We start from the raw sequence: 26,503 nt of genomic DNA, 5'->3' as shown, positions 1-26,503 counted from the left end.
TTTTTACACAGTGAACAGTGCACCTGTCCCAGCCATGAGCAGCCAGTTTCTCCAAGAGCATATGAGAGACAGGGTCAAAGACTTCAGTAAAGTCCAGGTAGACAACATCCAAAGTTCTTCCCTCATCCACTAGGCAGGTTCACCTGGTCATAAAAGGGGATCAGGCTGGTCAAGCAAGATCTGCCTTTCCTAAATCCATGCTGGCTGGGCCTGATCCCCTGGTTGTCCTGTATGTGCCATGTGATGGCACCCAAGATGATCTGCTCCATGACCCTCCCTGGCACCAAGGTCAGACTGGCACACCTGTAGTTCCCCAGATACTCCTTCTGGCCCTTCTTGTAGATGGGCATCACATTTGCCAACCTCCAGTCACCTGGGACTTGTCCACTTAGTCAGGACTGTGACAAATTATTCAGAGTGACTTGGTGAGCTCTTCTGCCATATCCCTCAGTACCCTTGGGTGGATCGCATCTGGGCCCATAGACTTGTGAGTATCTAAGCAATGTAGCAGGTCAGTAAACATTTCCTCCTGGATTACTGGAGGATTCTACTGCCTGTTCCTGTTTTCTGCCTCAAGGGTCTGTGTATCCTGAGGATAACTGGCTTTATTATTAAAGACTGAGGTAAAGAAGGCATTCTGTACATCAGCCTTTTCCTCATCTGTCTCCCCTTCCATCCCATAAAGGATGAAGAGCCTCCTTAGTCCTCCTTTTGTGACAGATGTAAACAGGTTTTGTTGTCTTTTACAACAGTAGCCAAGTTAAGTTCTCATTGGGTTCTGGCCCTTCTAATTTTCTCCCTGCATAACCTCACAACATCCCTGTAGTACTCCGAAGTTGCCAGACTCTTCTTCCAAAGGCCATAAACTTACTATCCACCTGTGCTCCTGAGTAGTAATGGCCTCCCTAACCCCAGGCCCATGAGGCACATCTGACGCTGGGCGACGGCTCACACACCCACTGAATCAATTAGGTCAGAAAAGACCTCTCAGATCTTCGAGTCCAATCGATGACCAAACACCATCACGTCAACTAGCCCATGGCACGAAGTCCTACATCCAGTCCTTCCCTAAACACCTCCAGGGACGGTGAGTCCACCACCTCCCTGGGCCCATTCCAATGTCCAAGCAGCTGCCAGGGGGCCCTCGCAGGGCGTTGCTTTCCCCGGGAAGCCCCACGCTGTCCCGGCCAACACAACTCCGGCACGGGGCCAAGCCGAGTCCCGCACCCCTCCCGTCCCAGCAACAGGCTGTGCGGCCGCCGTGCTGCCTGCGGAGCGGCCAAAGCTCTCCAGAGGCCGTGAGACACAGCCCGTGCTCACCCCCGTGCCCGAGGATCTGGCCCCGGGACGAGCGGGGCATCCACCGCCCCTTCCCCGGGGGAACCGCGGAGCGCGCAGGCGCCAACACTCACTGCTCTCCCCCGCCGGGAACACAGGACACTTCCGCTTCCGCCCGACCCTGGGCCACGCCTCCGACCCCGCCCCAACGAGAACTGTCACGAGGCCCCGCCCCTTATAATGGCAACGCCCCGACTCGGAGGTGGCCCGAAAGCCCCGCCCCTCCCTTTTAGCCCCGCCCCTTGATTTTTACGTCTCCCTTCGGCACCGCCCCTCCCGCTCCTCGGGCCCCGCCCACAGCGGAGGGGGCGGGTCCGGCCGCCGGGGCGCCGCTCGCGGTTGGCCGCGAGGGCTCTCGCGAAGGCTGCGATCCGGAAGCGGCAGTGGGCTGGTGGGAGGCGGCCGAGGAGGCGGCGGGCGGGGGGGAGTCGCTGCGGCCGCCGGTGGCGGCAGCGCCCGCAGCAGCAGCAGCAGTAGCATCACCACCACCACCACCACCATCATCATCATCACTACCATCACAGGGGAGCGGCAGCGGCCTCGGCCCCGGCCCCAGCCCCACCAGGAGGGGCGGCGGCGGCGGCGGCCCCGCGCAGGCTTTGCCGCGGCATCACCCCGGCAGCGGTCGCGCCGCGTCGGGCTGTAAGATGGCGGCGGCGGCGGCGGGCGGGGGCGGCAGCGTGAACCCCTTCCTCAGCGACTCCGAGGAGGACGAGCCCGAGGAGGCGCGGGCCGGCGGCGGCAGCAGCAGCAGCACCGAGCCGGGCGGGCCCGCGTACCCGCAGCCGCCGGCGGAGGCGGCGGGGAGCCCCGAGGAGCTGCCGGGGCTGCGAGCGGCGGCGCCGGGCGATGCCGCCACGGGGGCGGGGGAGCCGCCGCGGGTGCCGATGGACGCGATAGCGGCGCAGCTGCTGCGGGACCAGCTCCTGCTGACAGCGCTGGAACTGCACACGGAGCTGCTGGAGAGCGGCCGGGAGTTGCCGCGGCTCCGCGACTTCTTCTCCAACCCGGGCAACTTCGAGCGGCAGAGCGGCACGCCGCCCGCCGGCGGGGCCCTGGGCAGCCTGGGCAGCGGTAGCGGGCTCGGGGGAGCCGGCGGCAGGGAGCCCGGGGCCGGGCAGCTCAGTAAGTGACCCCGGCTCGGGGGCGGGGGGCTCTCGGCGGGCGCACGGGGCCGAGCGGGGATGGCTGTCGGTGCCGCTGGGCGGCCGGGAAAGGCGTTTGGCATCGCTTCTCCTTCTAGTCATTCCTTGCTCCCTGTAAGCTGGGTTTGGGGGAGGCTGTAGGAGCGGGCCGGCCCGGGGGTGAGGAGGTGGGCTGCCAGAACCGGCGTTACCCTGGTCCCGCAGGCGTGGTTTAATTAGAGTACCGTATGCCCGTGAACGTCACGAGTGTTTGCTAAATGTGGAAGAAATGCTAAGGGATGGTAATTTCAGCCTTGATTCTTAGCGGTGTCTTTAGTGCCTATTGCCAAGACATAAGTCATACGGCGCTAGGAGAAGGAGGGGGCTGTTAAGCCGTGACTGCTGCATTTGAAGTCTAAAACCTGTCAAAAATGGGGTGTGAGATATAAAAACGGGTGCCAGCATGTTATTTCTGCTGATGCGTCCAAAGAGAGATCTGAGTTTCACAGATCTTGCAAAACTAATACGGTGTTTCCTGTAATTAATGCTGCCATGTTTACCAAGTGCCTCCAGTCTTTGGATCACCATGTTGGGATTTGGAGATGGGGAGCGGTAAATGAATTTGGTTAGTACAACTTTAGGGAGCAAAAGCAATGCAGATATTGGGACGAACACATAGCTGACCATAAAAGCGTTTGAGTGTTAATAGTAGACCACATGGCTTAGGATAAAATTGCTTGTGTGTCTTGTCAATGTTGCTGTCAAAAAATGTAGAGTTCTAAAAAGGAGGCAGCCTGTGGAAGTGGCTTTTGAGAGAGAGAAGCTGCCCAGCCATCTGACCTTTGAGGACTTAATAAACTCGTGGGAAGGTTTTGAAATGATAGGAGTTGTGGGCAGCAGACAGGTTAAAGATGTACTTATGTGTATTCTAAGATACCTAAAGGCATTTTGTAAATAGTCCTGTATTTTTGTTTCCTTTAAAAGTTCCTAACGCTGCAAAGACATGCAGTTACACTTAAAATTTGGAAATAACTAATAGTATCTTGATGGCTGGGATAATCAGAAACATCTAAATTTTCAACTTGTTAATGCATTTCAAGATCTTTAAAAAAATCAATGGCTTTTTTAAAAAATTCCTACTGTGTTGTTTATATTCTGCTTATCTTGTTTATGAATAATTAGAATTTCATACTTGTCTTTGTCCAGCTGAGAGCTTCACTGTGGTCTTCTTCATGATATGATTAGTGAATGTTGGAAAAACTTGTGCTTCAAGGCTTTGAACTGATGTAAATTTCTCTTTCATCCCCAAGCTGCTTCCTTGGGGATTCCAGGCAATTCACCTGATTGATTAAACATTCTCTTTTCTTTGTAACCATAATATGTTCTTTCCAGTTACTGATACTGCGCATACTCCAGTAGAATTAGAAAAACAGTAGCCTGTGTAACTGTGTTGTTATGCATGCGAAAAAATGACCTCTTGCAGTCTTAGACCAATGGGCATTTATGTGAAAACATCTTAATTATTATTTTGCTGACCTGCTAATTGATAGATGTCTGTGGGATGTCCCTATTAAAAAAAGGAGGGAGGAGGCAGGAGAGAGAGAGAGAAGGAGGGACTAACACTTGTTCTGGACAAGTTTAATAATACTGAAGTGTGCTAAAGTTAAATATCACACTAGACTTTATGCTAAAGGTTAAGTGTAAGTATTTTGAAATCTGATATCTACAGCAGGTTAGGTTTGCTTTTCAAAGGATTTTTTTTGTCGCAACAGTGATTCAAAAAGCAGTTCACACTGAGTGACATTGAAAGATGACAGATGCAGAACAAATGAAAAAATATTTTTGTATAGCTCAAGTAGATTTTTAACTTAGTGCCATCAGACTTTCTTGCAGTTAGGAGTCTAGCACTGAGCTAGAAATTGTGACAGTGCTGTTCAGACTGATGCTGATTCCACAAAAGCTTGTAGTCTCATGCCTCTGAAGTTATGCCATTTTCCAAATACTAAAAAGTAGACTGCAGAAGACTCTGATGGGCTGAAAATCATAGCCTTTGAAAGAGTTCCCTCACTTCCTTCTTAAGCATCTGGTATTACTTGATTTAGGTAGATGACTGTGCTGCAGTTTAGATCTAAGAGTAAGTCTGAATAGGTTCCTAGGTTAGTCAAAATGTTCAGTTTTGTTGAGAGACCCAGTCTGTTGTACCTGCGTTTGTGGATCCTCACAGGGAGACTTGCAGAGAATGCATCACAGAGTCATGCATGTACCTTCTCTTGCCTTAATATGCCAAAGGGATTTGAAAATAAACCAATAGCTTTCTTAATAGAAGCTATTGATGCAGAAAGTAGTGCAGGTTGACATGATTGCCATTTCAAGGTCATGTGAATTTTATGCCTCACTGAAAATAAATCATAGTATCATTAAAAAAAGTTTATTGATTTCTATTGATTTCTAAAATCAGAATTTCTTCTCAGTGCTAGCTTTGTACCTGCTCCTCCCAGCTCCCAAGTTAGATGAATTTCTGTGGCTTTATACTGAGATTTTTCATAATTTGAGTGGATGAAAAAGAAGTGCGACTGGCAATTCTTACTGAATGTGAAGTATGTTTGGAATGCTGCCTGAGGATTTCCACTGAGCAGTGGAAAGCTTTTGTACTGTGTGTTGCTGTACAGAATGGGAGAATTTCAGTACAAGTGTTCATTGGCACTTTTCAGAATGCTTTTAGACAATGTAAACTATGAGTGCATGCTGGAATTTATTTTGGTGGGTTTTTTTCTTCTCTTCATCTTCACAGACTGCTATGAAGAGATTTTAATGAAGTGGCGTTGGATGTAGACAACCAGCATCATGTGGTCAGCTAGTGACTTAGAAGCTGTTTTGTCTTTGAACCATGCTTCAGAGTGCTTGGTTGCAACAGCAAATGACAGTCAGATGACTAGGATTTCTTTTTTTGTTTTTTCTTTTTTTGCAAAAGCACCCTTTTCCAGCAGCAGCAATGTCACAGCTGCAAAGAGATTAAGATATATTGTAATGAAAAATCTCGTCTGTAGGAACTTTGCTCTTCTAGTTTAAGCAAATTCATGCTGTGAAGGCATTAACACTATTCCTTTAGATGTACATTACTTGCATATGGTCATCCTTCATGTCCCGTGTCTCTTCTAGATCTTCCCAAACTTCTGTGAGAGCTTCTTCCACTGATTTCAATAGCAGTAGCTCCACATCTGCTGACCATTTTGATAACCGCTTTTCTAGTGCTACTCAGTGAGTGGTATGTTTTGGAAGTCCCTCCTTTTTACTGTAAAGCCTTTTAAAGGCCTTAGTTAGCACCTACACATTAAATTTAAATTTTTGTCCCTATCATTTTTGCTGGAGGAGGTACGGTACAAATTGAGACACTTGAAATTTAGAAATAAAACTGTGGCTCAAATGTCTCATCCCAGTTCCTGTAAATCATATGTTTTTCCATATACCCATGACAGTAATTCAAGCTTGAGATAGTGGATGAAGAAACTTTTTTTTTTTTTGTAATATGATTGATATGATGCCCTTTGGTTACTGTACCTGATGAATACCCTTTCCAAAAGGGATGCAGCTTACACTGTTAGAACTAGCTTTAATCTTAAAATTTGCAATTTATTTTTTTCTTTATGGCTACAAAAGCTCAACATTCCTGAAATTTGAATTAGCTTTAATGAAAATCATAAAGAAGAGGTTTAAACACTTATGTTACATTTGTGGTTTTCAGAAAATTATTTGTTTTTAATTATTGCCAAAATAAAATTTTTATAACTTTTTGGGGATTTGATTTCAGTTACATTAAGCAAATCTGTGAGCACAAAAATATTAAGTATTACTGCTTCTTCATAGTAAGCTCCTGGCTTTGTTTACAAATTGCAGTTCTTGGGGTTTTGGTTGGGTTTTTTTTTTTTTCTTTTCATATTGTGAAGTATCACTCTGTTTTTCCTTGTAGCCATTGAAATTCAAATGGATCCTAGTGGAAAAATCCACGTGGGAAGAGCATATTGATTATACTTCTGTGAGAAGAAGGTGTCTTGGTAACAGCTCTCAATCCTGAGTCACAGACATTGTAATTTTGTGAGAGACTTTGTCATCAGTGTTCCACCAGATTTGTGCTCTGAATGAAAATACAGCAGAACAGGGCTACCTCAAAGCACTTCATAAATACCTCAGCTTAAATGGCAGTCTGAATAAGAAGGAAATTAGGAAGATGACAAATAAGTTTTGTTGTTCTAATGACTAGTTGTTAGGTGTTTTGTTGTTGTCAGCTCAAGTCTTTTGCTTGTTACTTTATGAAAGCAAGCAAATATCTCTAGTCCTGTTGTCTATCTCTGCGGATACCAGGATGTAGACTGACAACTTGTGGATAAGACAGTGGTTTTACTGTCTGATTTGGAAAAGGTGCTCCCCTGAGTAAGGACAGGATGGAAAGGTGCAGATAAATAGGTACTCAGAGCTGCTAGTATCGACAGATGGGAAAGACTGAATGTTGTCTCTTCAAATGAAGTAGAGAAAACTGTTGATAGAGTAGAGGTTTCTGTGTAACACTGAAGGAAAGGGAAGCCGAGTTCCCTGCAGACCTGCCAAAGACAGTAATGCCTGGATGAAACCAGAGATTTTGTAGTGCTCTGATGTTGGCTTTACTGATAGAGAAGCCAGTTGAACTTTCTCCAGTTGCGACTGCTTTAAGCTCCCCTCCGTTTTACTGACTCTGGTATTTCTGACAAGTTTTCAGTGACATGCGCTTCATAGCTTACGAGCTGCTTAGGTTAAGGCTTTTGCAGTTGTTGGACTTGTCAAATGAGTGAAACCAGGTCTGCTGGAAGCTGTTCCTGATGGAGAAGTTTAAGCTTTGGCTGATATCTGTGTTGAGGTGACTTGGGATGTAATGGTAGATTGTTCAGGAGACAGGTTAGTCCCAAAAGTGTATAACTACACGAAGAAGTAACAAGATAAGGTAGCATGAGATAAGCATGACAATGATGGGCAAAGGAAGACAGACCAGAAGCCACTAGTACTGGGCAGGCAAGTATCAAGTTCTCAGCTGAGTAGCAAGTGACTATGATTATGTTGTATTTTACCCTATTGTAACTCAGTGCATGGTTTTGTTCTTTTAGGATCTTCACACCTATGCTATGGGGAATTTAATCGCTTTAGCCCTGGCTTTCTGTTCCCGTGCCAGAATTCCTGTTACTTTTCAATGTTGGAGAAGGCAGAAGTGAACCCTCTATCTATAGGCACTTGTAGCTAGTTCAGTTCTGTGTGCGTTTAACCATCCTTTGGCTGAAAGCTTCAGCCTAATGAGCAGGATTTATGCTGAAGCAGCACACCATCCTTCTGATAGTTTTGCTGTTAGGGAAAGGAGAGATTTTTTTGAGTGGGGGAGAGAAAGGGAATTAAGATGAGCTAGAGCTTTGGATTTCAGAACCAACCACTGACAACTTGTCTAAGTTCTCCCATACATAATTTCAGTTCCGTATAAGCTGTATCGAATTTCCTGTGCCTTATTTTCCTCTGAGAATTACCTTTTTCTTGACTGAAGATGTGACTCATAAACTCTGTTCAGTGAGAGAATGCTTGCTGAAAATTTTATGCCAGTTTTATTACCTGATATAAAAAGATTTGTCTGGTATTTTGTAAGTCAGTATCAAGTAAGTATTGATGCCAGCTATGTTGGAAGCCCATCTGTGTGCAGCTCACCTCTGCCAATTTAAAACTTGTAAATACTGGACTTCTTTGTTCTATGAACACAAAATTAATGAAAATACAGAAAAAATAATCTTTTTCAGGAAGTTCTTACACTTTCCAACTAAATTAAGATTTGTTACAAAATCTGATGTAGGTAATTTGAATCTATGGAGCTCTTTAAAATATAGCATCACAAGTCTCTTTTCTATTAGTATTTAAAGATAACTCCTAAAATCTTATGCTGTTGAGTTCAAAGTTACGACTCTTTGTCCTCAATGTATTACTTGTATTTGGGATTCTAGTGTATTGTAAAGATGCAAGTTTGAGAAACTGGGTTGAAATCTCCTGTAGTATAGGCTAAAACATTGAATGATTCAGTACAAGTTGTAGGCCTTATATTGTTATTTGTGATGTGCATGCCTGAGATGTGGCACTAAGTATATTGAGTTTGTGGGATAAATATTTTTTAAAAATGTTTGTGTTTTAAAGACGGACAAAGCTGAAAAAGCCTTTGAGAAATAGTGACCTATTTCCCCCAGTGCACCATAGGGGAGAGGCAATTTTCTTCCTCCCTTCCTGCAGTATATTGTACCATGATGGTGATGCAACTGATTACTTTGTTGTTGAATTGAAGGAAATACTGTTAGATAAAAAGTCACAGAACAAAAATTTCTTATTTATGTAACAAGTACTTTTTCATCTTAGTTTGATGTTAGAGGAGAGATAAAACTATCAGCTGTTTTGTCAGTTGAAAAAACCTGTTAGAGTAAGAGAAATCAAGGCAAAAATAATCACAGAATGCCAGCATGGTTGGGATGGGAAGGGACCTCTGGCAATCATCTGGTCCAGCCTGCTCAAGCAGAGCCACTGCTTTCCCGGGATCACATCCTGGTGGCTTTTAAGACTCACCCCTCTGGGCAATTATGCCAGTGCTCAGTCACCCTTACAGTAGAAGAAGTATTTCCTGATGTTCTGGAGGAACCTCCTGTATTTGATTTTGTTCCTATTGCCTGTAGTCACAGGTCACCACTGAGAGGAGCCTGACTCCATCCTCTTTGCGCCTTCCCTTCAGTTATTTATACACATTGTGAAATTCCCCCGAGCCTGCTCTTCTTCAGACTGAACAGAGAGGCTTTGGTGTCTAGTTGCTAATTTCTATTCTTTTTTAAATTTTCTGTAGAACCCATGTGGACACATGTTAAAACTTAACTGGAAAATTTACGACTGTCCTGAGATAATGTAGAAAGTAGGCAAAGGAGAACGTACTAGGATTTAAATATGAAGAAAACTGAGGGAATACAATGCTTGTGAATGAAGATAGATATTATCTATACCCTTAAAGTGTAGATGGTAAAGTATAGATATTATCTATACACTTAAACTATAAATGGTTGCCCCTCAACAAGGGCAACCATTTGAGGACTAGATTGGTATGATTTTGCTTCATGTCAGAGAGTATAACAGAAAGCTGGGTTACTGTGGAGAATGGAAAAATCTTTGTAATGCAAGTTAACGGATACATTTTAGAAAATGCCGTTCTGCAGCATCAAGCAATGGAGTTAATTTGATGCTGTTGATGCTTTCTGATTTCTGCTGAAGCCAGCTGAGGTCATGAGCTGGAAGACCTACCTCCGTGCCATGCTTCTCCCTTAGCTGTTCTGTTTTGGGAAGCTCTGGTAGCTCAAGCACACTGCAGCACATGTGTAGGGAGTCAGGCTGGGATTGATGCTTTCCCCAAGGTTGTATCCCTCTGGACCTCAGTGTTCACTGCAGCAACATTCAAATGGTTTTGTGCAGGGCCAGCTTAATTATTTCAGACTCTGAATTTGGATGCTGTCTGAGAATGTCTATGCAGTAAGCCTCCCCCTAACAGCATCCTGGTTTTGGTATGGCTCTCCACGAGATCAGCCCAGGTGGACCTGTATCTTAACCCAGTTCAGTGAGTGTGTTATTTCTGTGCTAGGGTGCAAGATCTATCTATGTTCTACTTATAATTTCATCTTTCTGTTGAGGTTCTGCAATGTGTCTGTCGTGGTAGTGAGGCTTATAGTTCTTTACTGCAATGTATCTACAAAGTGTTTGTTTTACATATCTGGTGGTTGGGGTTTTTTGTTTGTTTGGGTTTTGCTGTTTTGGTTTTTTTTCCTGTCCTTGGCCAGCAAGCATAGATTAGTTTTCTCCGAGTAGCTTTAGGGGGTTTACCCTCATATACGTTCCATGAATTTTTATATCTTGTTATTAATATGAAGTAGATAAGTGTATTGATCATCTGTTTTCAATCTGGATTGCCCATCATGGACTAGTATGGAATGTCTGTTCTAGGTAATTTGTAAGTGGATTGCACTGACAGCTCGAAAGTTAATTTTATTCTGGTAGCTTTACTTAACTAAGTTTCCCTTTCATTTGATAAAGGTCTGAAGTCTTTTCAGAGCATACCACCTTTGAAATTCTGCAGGTCTTATTGAATAAGAACATGTGGGAGAGAGCAAAAGAGGCACTTGCAGTTGCAAAGCAAGGTTGGTAGGTTAGCTGCTTGCAATTTAGTGCCTGATGCAATGAATTACTTCAAGGTTCTTCATTCCATCCCAGAGTTACCATAGCAATGTGGAATGTCTTTGTCTGGTAAAATTTACTCTGCAGACTCAAATTGGTTTAAAAAATTGTTGTGTAAGTCTGTTTCTACTGTAAAGGTTTTATGCTAGATCAGGTATCTGCTGCCATGGATCAAGTTTGCTTTGCTGACTGATCCAGCACTGGTAAGCTAGGAACAAGTTGAAACATACCAGAAGTTTTAAACTCAGCAGTCATTTAAGACTTCTCAAAGTAATATTACTCAAGAGTTGTCTTATGAAATTCAGTAAGGCTTAAAGAAATTTTAACTATAATTTGTGGGCAATTAAATAGTTTAATTCATTTATTCATATGCATTGCACAACATACATATTTCAGTTGGTATATAATGTAGCAACAAATACAAACTGTGGAGTGATGATCATTTGCTGAAGAGTTCATGATGTCTTGATTCTTTGATTTAATGTAGAAAGAATACCATTAAAACTGTTCAGGTTTTTGCATTATCCCACATCTGTGAATCGTATCTCTCTTGCCATTTGGTTTATCCACATATGTGTATGTGGAGTTCAGTATTAATAGGAAGCTTAAGCATGTACCAATAAATACAAGAGGAAGTTTATTCTTTCTCTCAAATAGCCTCTGTTCCCAGTTTCCTTGGCTTCTGCTGGTTTTTGCCTGTGATATTGTGCAGGACAGTGGAAAATGCAAGTTATTCAAGGACACGCTTTTCTAGATCAGTATCTCTAGAAGAGAGTAGGCCATCTGTTGCATGGCCGTAGGGGCTAATTTCTCTAGGTCTGGAATATTTAAGGTAGGTAAAATACCTAGTTTGCAGACCTCTTTACCGTCAACAGAAGCAGATCTAAAATACATATTAATACATCTACATTTCCTTAGGAGTGAACAGTTCTATCATTGTACTTGTAGCATAGAGGAAAAGGAAAAAAGTGGCAGACCTGAGTAGTTTCCATAGAAACTTCTCAATTGGGATCTGTCATCAGAGTACTTGCTGATATGCCTGTATCTCTTTTTGGATTTAAAAGTTAGGTTGGGCATCCTAAATGTAAAGGTAATCTGTACTCCATAAAATATAGATACTGTTGTCCTTTCCAGATGTATATGAAGTTTTTTTCCAGCCTTTGATTTGCAGACCCCTTAAAGTTTCAGCTTTCATCTCTTTATGACATAATTTTCTTTTGGATGGAGAATTTTCCACCAGTTCTTCCATGCAGGAAGGGTTTTATATTGGAAGGAGTGCGATCTTAATTCAAAGCAATAGCACAACTCATCAGGAAAAACTTCTATATGTTTTCTGAAGTTACATGGAACTACATGATTCTTTTAAGCTTGTCTTAAGAAGAGTCCATGTGTTGTAAGTTGCAAAACATTGCAGTAGGGGGCTTTTATAGCTTCTCACTTTTCATAGAGCTGAAAGAGTATCTCAGAATTAGAAATTTTTGCTTTAATTCTTTCACATATAGCTGTAATTGCATGGTTTTCTGACATTTATAAAATCCCCAACAACTGTATTTGTATTGTGATCATAACATTGGAGTCTAATTTACTGCCATATATTAAGTTGTATCATATTTGTTGGTTAAATTATCCTGTTGTATTTTTTTAAAATTCATAGTAAAACTAAACCTTAGCAGTTCCCTATTTTAAAAATTTTGTTCTACAAAACAAATTGTCAGTGACCAATTCAAGTATGAAGTGCAACTTATTTCTACTGCTGCAGAGAAGTGCATCCTGGAATTCTATTGGGTTTTTTCTTTTCTAGAAATAGCCATCAAGATGATGATGTTAAGGAATAATTTTTGATGGCCTCAGTCGTTCACTTATGTAACTTTCAACATCTGGTTTTATTCAGATGAAGCTGGAAGGCATTAACCTGAGGTGCCTTTTAAGTAGGGTTGTATCTGACACTGAACTGAGAAGACTTGTTAGTTTCTCCATAGTGAAATCCTGTGTAGGGAAAATTCAATTTAATGAAGAGAGTGTATTAATATAAAATAAAATTACTACTAGTGGATTAGGTTGCTCGTGTGATACTTCTAATGCCAATGCTAAAACACTAAACTAAAAAAAAAAAAAAAAGAGAACTAAAAATTCCATGTTCCTGGAAGCAGAGCTCTGCTTGGATGAGTATGCAGAATTCTCTATATAAATCCTTTGTAGTATGCAGTATAGTGAGCAGTGTTCCATAACAGTTTTTTCTAAGCCTGTGGTATGTTGTATGTTCTTATTTGGTAATGCTACAGTAAATGACAAATGGAACTGTATGAGGTGATCAGGTAGGTCTTCAAAGAGTGTTCTTTGTTTGGTTTGGTTTTTTTAAATGCAAAGTGGTATTTAGTTTTTTTCCTCCAAATAGTGATGTATGAGGATGGACATTGGAGTCCAGATGATGGCTTTGTCATAGCGTGATAGGTGTAAATTATAATCCAGACTAATTAACTTTGGACTTTTAATATCTCAAAAAAAAGGTTGTATCTTCCTGTGATATGTGTGAGCTGTTTACCTACAGCTGTTTCATCCCATGTATAACCATGTAATTCATGTAAAACTTGGCTTAAACTGAGAAATGTATTTTCCTAGTATATGCAATATCCAGTGCGAGGCTGCTCTGATCTTGACTGGGAAGGATTCACTTTTAGTTCCATATGTATGTGAATCAAACCCCAATTTCCGATAGCCAGTTATTTCTCTGATCACCTTAAAATGCGGTTAGCCAGCTATTTTGCACAGCACTTTAAAATATGGCAACAGTCTGGTTTCAGGGTTATAGATATTTTTCAGTACAAGTGAACATTTCATTAGAGATGCAGAGTGAATCTGTCTTATACAGGCATAGTATCATGACTTATCTTTTAATTTCAAGGAAAAAGATGGAGTTCTTGCTCTTCATATGTTCCGTTTGGTTGATTGTTAGTATATGGTGATATGATTTCCTGTAATCTTAGAGGAAATATGACAGCTTCTTGGCTGCTTTATCAACTAGTAGTTTTAAAAATCGATTTGGATGTTTGCAAAATAAATTCAAATTGCTTGTAAAACGTTAGTTTAGTTTTTAAAATATTTTTTCTTGAGCCTTCCTGTCAATAAATAATATCACTTAGTTTGTCTATGTTTTTAGATGATTTACAATGTAAATGCTCATGTAAAGATTATGTAATGTGGTTTTGTAGAAGAATGCAACTTCTGTTTTATTAATGTACTGTGAAAATATGGCTAATATGAAAATATGGCTAATGTGATCCCTCTTGGTGTCCCTTTAGGTAAGCTGGTAAAAATAATCTCATTTTACCATCAGAGTGAATGAAACTTAACTTTTTTCATATTGTGTAAGTCAGTAGAAGGGGATGTATCACTTCAAGATCTTATATTTTCCTACTTCTATAGTTATGCTCTATTTTCAGTGACAGCTGGATATGCCTAGGGAACACGAGCTGTCAGCAAAAATCTACTTTTCGTACTAGTGACAGTTCTGGGAATAAGAAAAGAAGTGAAATTCCTCTGGAGTGAAGCAATATTTTAAACGATTGTAGAAGTTAATAAGCAAAGTGTGGTGTTGAACCTGATTTTTAAGTTCACAAATGAAAGTAAAAACATTGCATTTTTAAACAAATGGATTAAAAAAAACTTCTTAGCTTAGAGTATCCAATATGAATCTTGGCATTCTGACTTTGTTCATCCTATTCCACTGGTAAAGGTAGGAGACAAGAACTATACACAGGCTCTCCTTTACTATCCCAGTCTCTCTCCTGGCTTTTCACTAGTACGTACTATGAAAAGCCTAAGCCTATTTCACTTTTCCTCTACACACCCATGGCACTTTCTTGTCCCGTATTGAGGTGATCCATGTTCTGCAGGTGTTGATACCTCCTTGTCAAAACTGTTCTTGTTACTTTGCTTTACCATTTCTGAAACATGAAGCTGACAGCAATTATTTTGTCGCTATTCACTAGGAAAGCTTTTAGCAAAAATTAATTGCTGCTTGAAAAGTGTTTTAATTCAGAGAAAGAAGTCTAAAATCCATGCACAGGGGACTGTTGGTAAGAATGCACACCTCAAGACAGCAAAATGAGTTCCCACTGCTGTGTCACATTGGATTTCCTTCTGGGAAAGAAACACAATTCGGCCCAAGTGTACTTCTCCTTTTCAGGAGAAAGATTATGCTTTGATATTATTGGCCAAGTAACTTAAACCTAAGATTTTTATTTTTTATTAAAAAATAAAGTGAAGAAATGTGTTGTTTTCTTCTAAAAAATTAATTTTTTTTTCCTTTTTAAGTTTCTCTTTTCAGTTCAGAAAATAGTACTCTTTTCTGAACACTGTGGTTGAAATACATCCACTCAGTCTGTGGAGTACCATTGTCAGTACTTCAGATAAATGGTGATGTTTCACATTCCTCAGGTGAGCTACGTGACTGAGCATAGCCCTTCCCTTGCCAATTCCACTCATTCAAACAGCCCTTCCCATTTTCCTGGCAAACAAGGCTCTTGAGTTGGCATCAGGGAGGTACCTTTTCCACCCTCTGATCCTTTGCTGAGCAGGTGCATCCTTTATGGAAGTGTAAAATTTGAGATTATAAGATGTTATTGTGTGATTTTCTGGATGATGGCATTAGTTGTAGGAGCTAAACCTCAGCTGATGACTGCCTACAAAGACATTGGTTAGGAGTGAGGCCTCATAGAGTTACCCCACAGAGACATTTTGGGTAGGTGCAGCGATGGGACCGGCCTGCTGCTGTTCAGCTTTGGGCACTGCTCAGCACTGCCCTGCCTGGCAGCACCTGTGTGCTATGGCCCTACTGATAATGATAGATCTGACAGGTCTGGGTCATATTTTCTCTCGTCTCGTTTAGCTTTCCCTTCTCACCTTGTTCTCCCATGTTCTCTGATACCATAGTATCATAAATCCCTCTTTGCTGTGTAAACCCGCTGGTGCGAGTTCCTGTGTGATGCTTGGCTCTTCCTTGAGGTGCTTCATTTTGTTGTGCAATTACAGCCCCAAAATTCATCTTGCCTACTTCCAGAAGGTCACTAGTGCTGCCATGGCATTTGAAAGAAGCAGCAGGGCGCCTTTGCTGCCTGATCTTTCCTGAGCCCTGACTCCACCGCAGCTGTCTCGGGCAGAAGCTTTGAAGTAGCCAGGGCAGGCAAGGACTATGTGGCACTACAAGCTTTGCAGTGTGAGCATGAGGAGGTGGAGCTGCCATTTGGACCTCACCCAGCCTGGCTGTGGTGGGAGGCAGAAATGAGTAGCTGTGCCAGCACTGAAGGCAGAGGGAGCTGCTCCTGCATTGCTTCCTTTCCTACTGCTTGAAGCACCTGCCTCAGTGGGAGCTGTGGCTGTGACTGGGCTTTCCCTGCACTGGGGCTTGGCAGGGTATAGCCTTAGCACTGATGGTTCATTAATGCCTGTGGAGCCCCTTTGCCCAGGAGGTGTCTCAGCTGAAGTGCTTCAGCGCTGGTGGCCTCTTGCCATGAAGAAGCACTTCTTTAACCACACCACTTATTTTAAAGGCAGTATCCTATAGCAAAGCAGTGGTAAAAGTGTAGCTGCATTATAAGATGTTACATATACATTACAAGCTGACCATTTAGTTGGCATTGCATTGTGGAAGTTATAATTTCACAACTTGAAATTTGGCAGTATATATCATCTAGTGGGACACTCAATTGAGAAGATACCATTCAACCTGTATGTGTGTATAGGTTGTCTTTGTTAGTGTTTCATTTCCTTCAGCTGTTTGTTTGGATAGCTGTAGGTAGTTCTCTGTGTAGATTCAGGTTCCACCAATGGAATACATAAAGACATTTTTCATTTTAAACCTTATCTTCAGATTGAACACTGGACATAATGACTTCTAGCACCCAAATTGGCTTGTTCTAGTAATGACAGCATGCTTGGGGGGGTGATGATAGCTGGGCTATGCTTTTTTGTAACAGGAAGGAGGATCAGCATTACTGGGAGAGAGCAATGATCGTAGCAGAAAACAGGCCATGAGGCTGGTGTTCCTCAGCAGACTTTCATTTTGTTTAATCAATCTGAATCTTTGTAACATCAGCCTGTATGAAAAGTGTCAAATGTTTGCTGTTATTGTGAACACTATAGTGATAAAGAGAAACCTAAATGGTGAACATTCAACCTTACAAATTGCTGCTGTGCATGTAGATGTGGTGCATAAGGCTGTTTCTGAGTGTTAAAATGGTGAAAAACCCTTGGTGTTCAGTTTCTCTAGGACTGTTAAAGCTGTAGAACGAATTGATACGGCAAATTGTTGGATTCATAGCCACTGGTATCATCTTAAACAGCTTCCATTTCATACATCCTGACAAAGATTGTGATTGCCCCATGCATTTTTCTAGACACCTGTTTTTTGGAGGTTTTTTCAAGAACTTTCTGGCTGCTTTGGCAAGTACATTTGTATTTTATAGCTGGATTTGTTTTATCACTTTTCAGGAGAGAGCCCTTGCCTCAAAAGTGGGCCATTAGTCATAGGAAAAAAAGGTAGTGTTACCTATGGCTTTAGATGCTTCAGTAATGATGATGTGGTTGACTTTACCTGAAAATTTGAGCATTGTTTCTCTGATTGTTACCTTGCAAACATGGCAAGACTGTAGGAGGAAACAGTTGTATTTCTGTTTTTGCCATAGCAATACTATATGAGACTGGTTCACTTTTCTTAAATATCAGTTTTTCATTGGGATCTCTTTTTCTTTAACTCAAGACTTGAATTGGATTTCAAAAAATTATCTTGCAGCTCCCAAAGAAATAATTTGGAGCCATACATACTGATCAAGGTGTTGGGTGTTTTGAAAGTCAGCTCTCAAGACTTTCATGCTGTGCATGCAAAGTTCATGTTTACTTTTGACTTAACCACTCAATGTGGTTCCCCACTGGTTTATTTTCAAAACAGTCCATTTTGCAAAGATGCCGTAAAAAGAAGAGTTTGTACTGTGCTGCTAAGTGCTATAGAACAACCTGGAGAGAATTATTAAATCAGAATAATGTCTTGAAAAAATGCAGTAGAAAAGACCAGAATCTGCATATGAAAAATAAGGGTTAAAACCAATTACTGAATAGACATCATTGAGGAGCAACAGTCCTTAGTTGGATGAGAAAGCATAGTAATAGGAAAAAAACCCCTGTTATTAGATATAAACTATATACTGTCATATACTTTATGTCCGTGGAACAAACAAGTTAGGGTTGCCAGGCACTTTTGGTTTGGTACCGTGTCACTCAGCTAGAGTTGGCAAATTTAGTGTTCTCTCTAGCTTTTCAGTGTAGATGCTTTAATCAGTCTTAATCCAGGTGTTCTTTTTTCAGTCCAGTGCTGGTCTGTATGTAGAGAGGATGTCACAAGACCTTATGAGACAACTTAGACATAAATATACAAAAGAAACTAATTAATAAAAAAAATAATCCTTCAAAAAACTTCTTTTACATAATGCAGAATGAGAGGAGAGGTTAAATACTTAGAGATGTTAGTCATGACAAAATTTGACTGACAAGTGATGAAATTACTTCTATTTCCACTGACAGTTAGGAGGTTTTCTTGACAGCTCTATGGAGTTTGTTCTTTGTTAATGTGACAACAGCTCTAATGTAATTAAATTTATTTCTGAAGTGCTACATAAAAATTAATTTCAAAGGGAGGGGAAAGATGTTAAGGTACTTAATATAATTTCTGCATGTTCAATTGTGTTAGGAACATGTTCAGTTTATTTTGAGTTCTGTTACTGAGTATTTTATGCATTTTTCTGATAAAAAGGTGAATGTGTGCATCAACAGACTTGAAATTATCAAAATTACATTTTGCTTGATCATTTTTCTTTCTCCTTCCCCTGAAATGAAAAATGTCAGGATCAGATCAAAACCTTGTGTTTGTTACTGAATTTCTTGAATGTTTTCATTTTTCTTTTTTTAAATTAAGAATTTAATTCTAGAATGTGAACGTTATGCCTGCAGTAGCATGAACTGTACTTCCTTTGCTTTTCTTAGGTAATATGTTTCTTGGTAAGCGTTGATTAAGTGGGTATATAGTGAAGTTAGTGGCCAGATCAGGAGATGTAGAAAAGTATTTGGTCATGGTAACATGCCTCAAAATACAAAAAATGGGAAAACGAAGTAGTGTATTTGGGGCAGTTAAAAATTTCTGTAGAATGGGAACAGAACTGCTTGGAACCTGTGGCACAACACTTTGTACCTCTTTGGTTTCTTGTGAGTGCTCACCTGCATGTCCAAGCCAAGGTCCCTGGCCCTTGTGTGAAAGGGGAAGCGCTACACTACAGTGCTCCTCACCTGCTGTGTACAAGGTAGAAACACCACCTTTTAGGGGGAGAAAAAGTGAATTTCTTACAGGCTGTTCAGTGAACTTGTTGCAATGCTGTATTTTTTGTTCAAATTTTCTGACGTAGTCTTTACTTAGAGACACTTTTAGAAAATGCAGTAAAATTCAGTCTTGCAGAACTTATTTAGCCTTCAATTTATAATGTGTTTTGTCTTTCTCTGTCAAAGACAGGCAACTCTTCAGGGTTATTTCTGATATCTTTTTTTTTCTTTCCTCCCCTTTAAGATCGCGCTGGAAGCATCAGTACTCTTGATTCCTTAGATTTTGCAAGATACTCTGATGATGGCAATAGGGAAACAGATGAAAGAGTAGCAGGTAAGTTTTCTGTATGATTTAGGAATCTTAGAATGTTAATTTTACTGTTGGACTTGTTTCTAGCATAAGTGTATTTAAATTAACATTTCTGAAGATGACAAGACTTCACTGTAATGGTTTAACTAGTCACTTGATGATATCATGTTTTAGACATTTCTACTACAATAACTAAATATTCAGTCAGGTGTACTTCTGTACGATTCCAGATATTGCTAGGGTAGAAATAAGCAGTATACTTAAATATATACCAGCTTTTGACAATAGAACTGTATCTTGATATTGTCTACTGACTACTACTCTCTAGCTGAAACATATGCTAAAATATTCTACATAGTATTCTGTGACTACTACGTGGATGATAGATTTCTGATATAAAAATTTCTTTCGAGTCATCTCTTAAATATAGCTTTCATGTAGATCAGTCAAATAAGCATTTCCAAACCCAGAGCAAATTTGGGATTTACTTAGTTCCGTAAATCTTTTTTGCTACAAATCTTAACTGTAGTGCTTTTCTCTCCCATTTGATTCTTTGATTGTGTAAGAATGGTTTAAGGAAGTGGCTTTATTTGCCTCTTGTTCTGAACTTAGGGGCCTCTGGCACTTTTAATTTCAGGATCTTTTATCTCACCAAAGGCAGAACCTTCTCTCTATATTTGAGATTATTTTAGTAATCTCTTTTGCATTTGAACCGTATTTCTCTAGTCCAGGTTTTTTTCTAAGTTCAGATGTTAAGTTATTCATGGCTTCTGTAGAGAAACCCAATAAAACTCTCTAGAAACTGCTGCAGAACTCTGTTTACTTCTTGTCACTTAATGCTGTTTAATATCACAAGTACATGAAGGTTGTCGATGCTGGGACTTCTGCTCACATAGTCAAGCTTTATGAAACCTGAAATAATACAAGCTGCTATGTCTCTGTTCCATGCTGTTGTCTGTACTCTGAACCACCAGCTTCCTAGCAGAAGCACTGTCATGTTCTTAAGCAACAAAAAGGCTGATGAAACACTTCTGAAAAGGATCTTGACTCAGAAATTTTTCTCCCTCAGTTAGTCTGAAATGGCAACCAGTATTGAACCAGAGAGAAGAAACAAAAGTGGTAGGAAAATCTAATTTTTCTTACCTAGTCAGCGTTACTGAGTTAAAGGACTGGATTAAATTCATGAACATGAAGCAACTTCAGGTATTTGGTGCTCTGGTCTAGAACTATAGGGACTTAGTGTTCTTCAATTTATATGGAAACTTCCAGATTTTTATTACTATCTAATTACTCTCTTTTTCAATATAAGTAGTCTGTTTCAAGGAGGCAATAGCTGTAAATAGACAACTAATCTTCTAAGCAAATTGCTTTAGGAACCCAAGTGCTTGTGAATTGTGTCCTGGAATACAAGGAAGAAACAAGCAAATTTCCAATACTTTATTTATTTTCATCATCTTAGTAGATTTTCCTGTTTCTAGACAGTATTACTTGTCAATAGTATTATGGAGAGAGCTAGTTTGATCTGTGCTTAGTGCTGTCTTTAGTACCTGAATTGGATTAGATGTGCTTATAGAAAGTATATTCCCAGTCAGAATTGACATCCAGTAGAACCATTAATCTTCTGATGGAACATTAATAACAAAATAATGATTGCTCCCAGTATGAAATGAATATACCCTAAAAATAAATATTAAATTTAATTAAGTAATCCTACAATAGATCAATATTTTGGACAATTACAGTATAGTTGATTGGCTGCTGTCATATGTAATCGACAAAGAAATTATATGTCTGGATATTTACGTTACATTTCTATGTCCCTTTGGAGATGTTTTTCCCAGAGTTTTCAAAAAACATCATAAGAATTTGAACAAAGCAAGACTGGAATATTATTTCTGGATATTCATGAAGACTCAAAGTTTTCCAAAATATCCTATTTCTACTTAAAATTCTGGTTCAGTCATAATTGCTTAAAATATTTTGCCTCAGTTCTGTTTAAAGCAATCTTTCTGAGAAATAAACTTCAGAAAATGGATAAGTATTTAATTTGCACATGAAAAAATTATGACAGCAGAGGTTTCAAAAACTTTGCATATCTAGTGCCTTCTTAGAACAAACTCTGGCTTATAACTTCTGCTTTTGAAGTAGTTCTTAGCTGCAAATGCAGTTTGAAACTTAAATGGAAGTCCATTTTGCTTATTTCTTCTCAAATTCTTTCTTTACTGTGAAGAGCTTTGATGATTAGGAGATAACATTGTAATCTGTTGTGAAAGCTTGAGGCCATGATCTAATAGCCATATTTTCCTTTTGATAGTTCTCAGAGTGGGGTTTGAGTAGTTTCTTTTTGTAAGCGCCCTTCTCATGCTGCTATCTTTGTTTTTTACAGTTTGGACAGAATGCAGGATTTCCATATCAATTCACTAGTCAAATGAAAGATAGGACATAAATGCACATCAGTCACTAAATGTAACCCATAAACTGGTTCCAAGTCAAAAGGACTTTAAAATTTATTTCAGTATTTCAAAACTGTTAGCCCAGTTCATTCCATCTGGCATTAGAATCAAAATTTGGCATAGAAGTAAACACGTTTTGAAGAGTTGGTGTAAACTTTTCTTTTGGGAAGTGTGATCGAAGGAAGCGAAGTGAGTCTCTTCTGTGATATTATGAGCTTGACTAAAAAGATGCAAGTTGAGGATGTAGATAAGCATGAGAAAACTAACTGCACTTTCGAAAACATTCTTCATTATCTATCCAATCCTAATGAAAATGAGAGCTTTCTAACAATTTGGATAATACATTTGTAATCCACTAAGAGTTCAAAAAAAATACTTACATCCTTACAGTTTACAATTTACTAGATGGAAATAACTCGTTCTCTAAGATTGATAAGTCTTGAATCTGAACTCATGTATTCAGTGCTTGAAATGCTGCTAAGATAAACTCAGTACTGAAGGATTTATTAGGGTTAAAAAACCTCCTCCAAATACTAATTTTCATAAAACAACAAGGGAATGGAAAACCTATTCCCTTCCTGTGGAATAAGAATATACCTAACTTGAAGTCAAATACTCACAGCATTTGCTTTAAATAGGTCATCTGACATTCAGTCTAAGGAAGTGAATCTTCTGCCACATCTTAAATTGACCATGTGCACAAGTATGCTTGTGATCTAAAACCCCTACTTTCCATAATTCAGAATCCTTATTATTGCTAACTTACCTTTCACACCTACTATTCTAAGAATCTGATAGTTTTAAAAACAGGTTTTGTTTTTCATGATAATAAAGTTAATTCTCATAGTCAAATTCCATTTCAATCAATTATGCTCTCAGATCTCCCGATGTTAGCATCGATTTCTGGCTAGACTATGTATCTCTGATTAGCAGAATGAAATACTGTCTGTGTCAGGATTTGAAGGGAAGAGACAAGCTCAAAAACCACTGGATTATTTTTGAGAATTTCATTTATCTAGACTTGGGTTCACAGTTTCTGCTTTTTATAGACCTTTTTATTTTCTTTTTTTAATGATTACTGTTACTTGTGCACAATCAAAATCAGAGGAAAATCTTAAAAAACAGACAAACAAAAACCAAAAAACCAGAACTCAAAAGGCATCTGTAATACAACAGTCATGTGCGAACACTGTGTGTACAGTTTGTTTATCCTGAAAACGGGTTTTGTCTTCCCATTTCCTGTCTCAGGCCCTGTGAAGCAGTTGTAAGCCTCTTAAATTTCGTTCCAGGTTGATTGTCTCCAAGGGTTGAACCTGAAGAAAAGTCTGCTGTAGTTGAGGTTTTCTCTGTATCTGGTCCTGTCTCATTAACTCAAAAGCATTAATGAGGTTGCCGAGTCAAGTGTTGGCTTCCCACTATGGCAACAAGTTCTCCATTATCTTGCTCATGAACTCTCATGCTGGTCTTAAGCTTTGTAGTGTGGTAGTCATATCTCATGCTGTAATGCAACTTTCTGGTTCAGGTCTATTTGTGTTATGTCCTGAAGTGTTTCACAACAACTGTAAATAAGGTTGCTTTTCTTCTTAGTGCTTGTTTCAGGAAAGGGGGACTTTGGACACCTTAAGTACGTTTGTGATAGTGGCTTCATTGCTAACTATTGTCAGAGAATTTAAATTTTTTTCTGATTGACTCAAAATGTGTATACAAATCCATAAATGTAATGGGATATCATACATGTTTTAAAGGGCATGATTTAGGACATCTGGAGTTCTACATTTACTTTGCAAGGAGGAAGATCTCAAAATAACAGTTAAGGAACCAACAACAAAGCTTGTAACAGTATGAAAGTTTGAGGAAAACTAGGTAAGCACAGGGGCCCTTGATACTTCAGAGGAGAACTACTTTTAAAAGAAAATGTCTGAATGCCGTCTTGTGGCTTCACAACACAAAACTACCTTTCTCCTGTTGTCTGAAATACTTCATAGTGAAGTATGCAAAAGTCTAACAAGATATTTCATAAGTGAAACGTAAAATTCTGGTTTAATTGGAAATAATACTACTTATACAAAAGCTAGTATTGAAAAAAATTTAGAAATACTGTTTAATTCTTCAGCTTTTTGGCCTTGGCCCCACAAGACTGCTGTTCATGTAGATTTCAACTTGTTCCATCCCAAATCTCAGATTGTTTTTTATAGCTGTCTTCTCAACCTATGATCCAAAAACTTATGAAGTCATTAACAAATATGAGTGAATAGAATAAGATCCTTGAGGAAACTTCACTTTTAAATGTCAAAGCTCAGCAGACAAGCTACTCCTGATATGCACTTCTCTTTTAAGGTGTGTTAGGTTAGCTTCTTGAAAACTGAATCATGTAAAAATGGCTAATCTGAAAAACTTTATCTAATGCCTGGTTGCTCACTTGAAAGATTCACTTTTTGAGTAAGTCTAATTTTTTTTCAGAATGGTAGATGTAGTGATTAGAGTTCTTTTATAAATAAGAAGCAAGAGATCCATTTCAATTTGTCTCCCCTAAGGCAAGCCAGATTGTTCAGAAATGCCCTTTCCTGGCAGGAAGATAAACTGAGCTCAAGGCTCCAAATTTCTGTTCTCTGCTTTCCTGATGTAGAGGGGTGTCACTTGGGTTCTTTCCTAAGTTATCTGCAGCAAAGCTTTGGTGTATCATTTGAGGAGTGTCTGCTCCTTCACCAGGTGCAATGAGTTCTACATGTTATCAGCTCACTTGAGCATGAAGTTAAACTTTAGCTGGCTTTATCAATGCTTTTGAAGGTGTAACTTCTCTAAGGTACGACAGCTTCCTAACAGAAGGAGAGGGGGAGACAGATCAGATTATTATGTTAAAAGTCAGTACTTGATAATGGTTACAAAGAACGGGGTTAGAAGTTGCCTTTTTATTTAAGGGATTTCCGGTGTTGATTTCATTAGTACACGTGCTGAGTTAAAAATCATTACAGATTTTGGTAGAAGATCACATTTCAGTATAACTTCTAAAATAAAGACCTTTTTATCATAATTTAACATTTGATTGAAATTATGTTATAGATACTTACAAGTATTTATGCTTATATAACAAAAATACAAACAAAGTTCTTCAAATAGAAGCTAAATTTGTGACCGACTCGAAATCATCCAGGTTTGTACGGTGGCAATTATAATGGTGGCATTAGTAAGGCTAGATGAGGTACAACTGTAACAATGCTGTGTTGTAGTAGAACTGTGTAGCTGCAAAGTGACAACTTCTCAAATATACCATGTCTAGAATCTGTGTAACAGAAAAACATGCAGCAGAGTCATCTACTTTTAAGGTTGAATGGGTAAAATCCTGATGGCTTCTAAGAATTTTCAGCATCATCACAGTTCACTAAAAATTAATTCTTGCCGTCTGACATGGGTTTGTCTGACATGAGTTTTTTGGCTTTCCACGCCTTCAGACATGTCTTATTCCTATTTTCCTTAATGGGATTTCCTGAGTTTTTATAGTTTGTGTTGTTTTTCTAACTTTTTTTATTATTTATATCATTCTAGTGCAGGGCACTCCTGATCTGCAACTGTTCTGGTCTTTGAAAATATTTTACAAGAGTAAAATGTTAACACATAGTCATTTCTGTCAGAAAAATTACTCAATTTGAGTTCTTTACAATTTTCAAAAACTAACAAATTAGTAGTTTACAACTTAGAATTGTAACTGTGAATAAGTAACTCAAATGCAAGGAAGTGCTAAAATTAGGTACTTAACTATGAGAGCATTTTCTAACTTTGTTGCACAGAAGTATTTGCAGATCAGCATTGCTGAATACTAGAGAGATTTTACATATTTTATTCATTGTATCCTCAGTTGCGCTTTTGTATTGCTGCAGTAAAATTCTGTGCATCAAACTAGTTATTTTCATGTAGCAAATGTGGTGTACTGTAGTTACTCCTTCAGTTTTTATGGATAATTTGCAAACTGAGTGAATCTTTTTTCCATGCGTGCTAATTATCAGAAGTCTTAGCAACAGATGCTCGAAAGAGGAAACATTTTTATTTGCAACCTTCAGTAGCATTTCATGCAATCTAGAGCCAATGCAGTGATTCTGCAATGCATTGTCCTCTATGTACATATTTCAAAAGTCCGTGTTAAATTGTTTCCAGGCAGTGATTAAAGGTATCATTGATATTTTCTTATTAAAAGCAGCTACAATGGATTTTTTTTGCATGGGAATAAGGTAGACATTAAAATATTCTGAATAGGCTGTCTAACAGTTCAGTATTGTAGCTGTCTTGTGCTCATCTTTTCTAGTTAAGTATAAGAGTCCTTCTTTCTGGTAACTGTATATTTTGAGTGTGATTAGATTAATCTGAGAATTAATTAAATGCATGTATTTATCTGGTAATTCCTTAAATAGGTTCCCTTAGATGGTCTAATTGTAAATGGCTATTAAAGGAACATTTGCTCTATGTTTTGCAAAAGTACAGGGTTTTAAAATTTAAGCCACCATACATGACCTCAACATCAAAACACATGAAACCCCAGTGCAAGCAAAGCACCACTGGCCCTTTTTGGAGGAAACACTGGAACATGAGAAGCACATAACAGTGACCAGGGGAGTGGAGAGGAGAAGTAGGTGATAGCAGCCGCTAGAATTACATATTTTTGACTC

General features: G+C 39.6%; 2 protein-coding genes across 10 annotated transcripts in view; one reads left to right on the top strand and one right to left on the bottom strand.

Annotated features, from left to right (window-relative positions):
* The window catches only part of PIGN (phosphatidylinositol glycan anchor biosynthesis class N), a 102,261-nt gene extending 100,808 nt beyond the window's left edge, over positions 1–1,453 (bottom strand). For 4 of the 6 annotated variants that reach the window (XR_007906621.1, XR_007906622.1, XR_007906623.1 and 1 more), the window contains exon 1: positions 1,321–1,450. The gene's annotated coding sequence lies outside the window, so the exon portion shown is untranslated. Of the gene's footprint in view, positions 1–1,320 lie in introns of all 6 variants that reach the window. The other 2 variants (XM_051799370.1, XM_051799371.1) reach the window with 2 other exon arrangements.
* A 269-nt stretch (positions 1,454–1,722) lies between these two features.
* RELCH (RAB11 binding and LisH domain, coiled-coil and HEAT repeat containing) overlaps positions 1,723–26,503 on the top strand; it is a 74,084-nt gene continuing 49,303 nt past the window's right edge. For all 4 annotated transcript variants that reach the window (XM_051799358.1, XM_051799356.1, XM_051799355.1 and 1 more), the window contains exons 1-2: positions 1,723–2,463; positions 19,327–19,416. In XM_051799358.1, coding sequence (XP_051655318.1) covers positions 1,986–2,463; positions 19,327–19,416 — 568 coding nt within the window. In that variant the 5' untranslated portion in view covers positions 1,723–1,985. The remainder of the gene's footprint in view (positions 2,464–19,326; positions 19,417–26,503) is intronic.

This window comes from Manacus candei, unplaced genomic scaffold (assembly GCF_025592945.1).
Source record: "Manacus candei isolate 608988 ecotype Guabito, Panama unplaced genomic scaffold, ASM2559294v1 h1tg000049l, whole genome shotgun sequence".
Taxonomy (NCBI): Eukaryota; Metazoa; Chordata; class Aves; order Passeriformes; family Pipridae; genus Manacus; species Manacus candei.
This window is presented reverse-complemented; position numbering and strand designations above follow the sequence as displayed.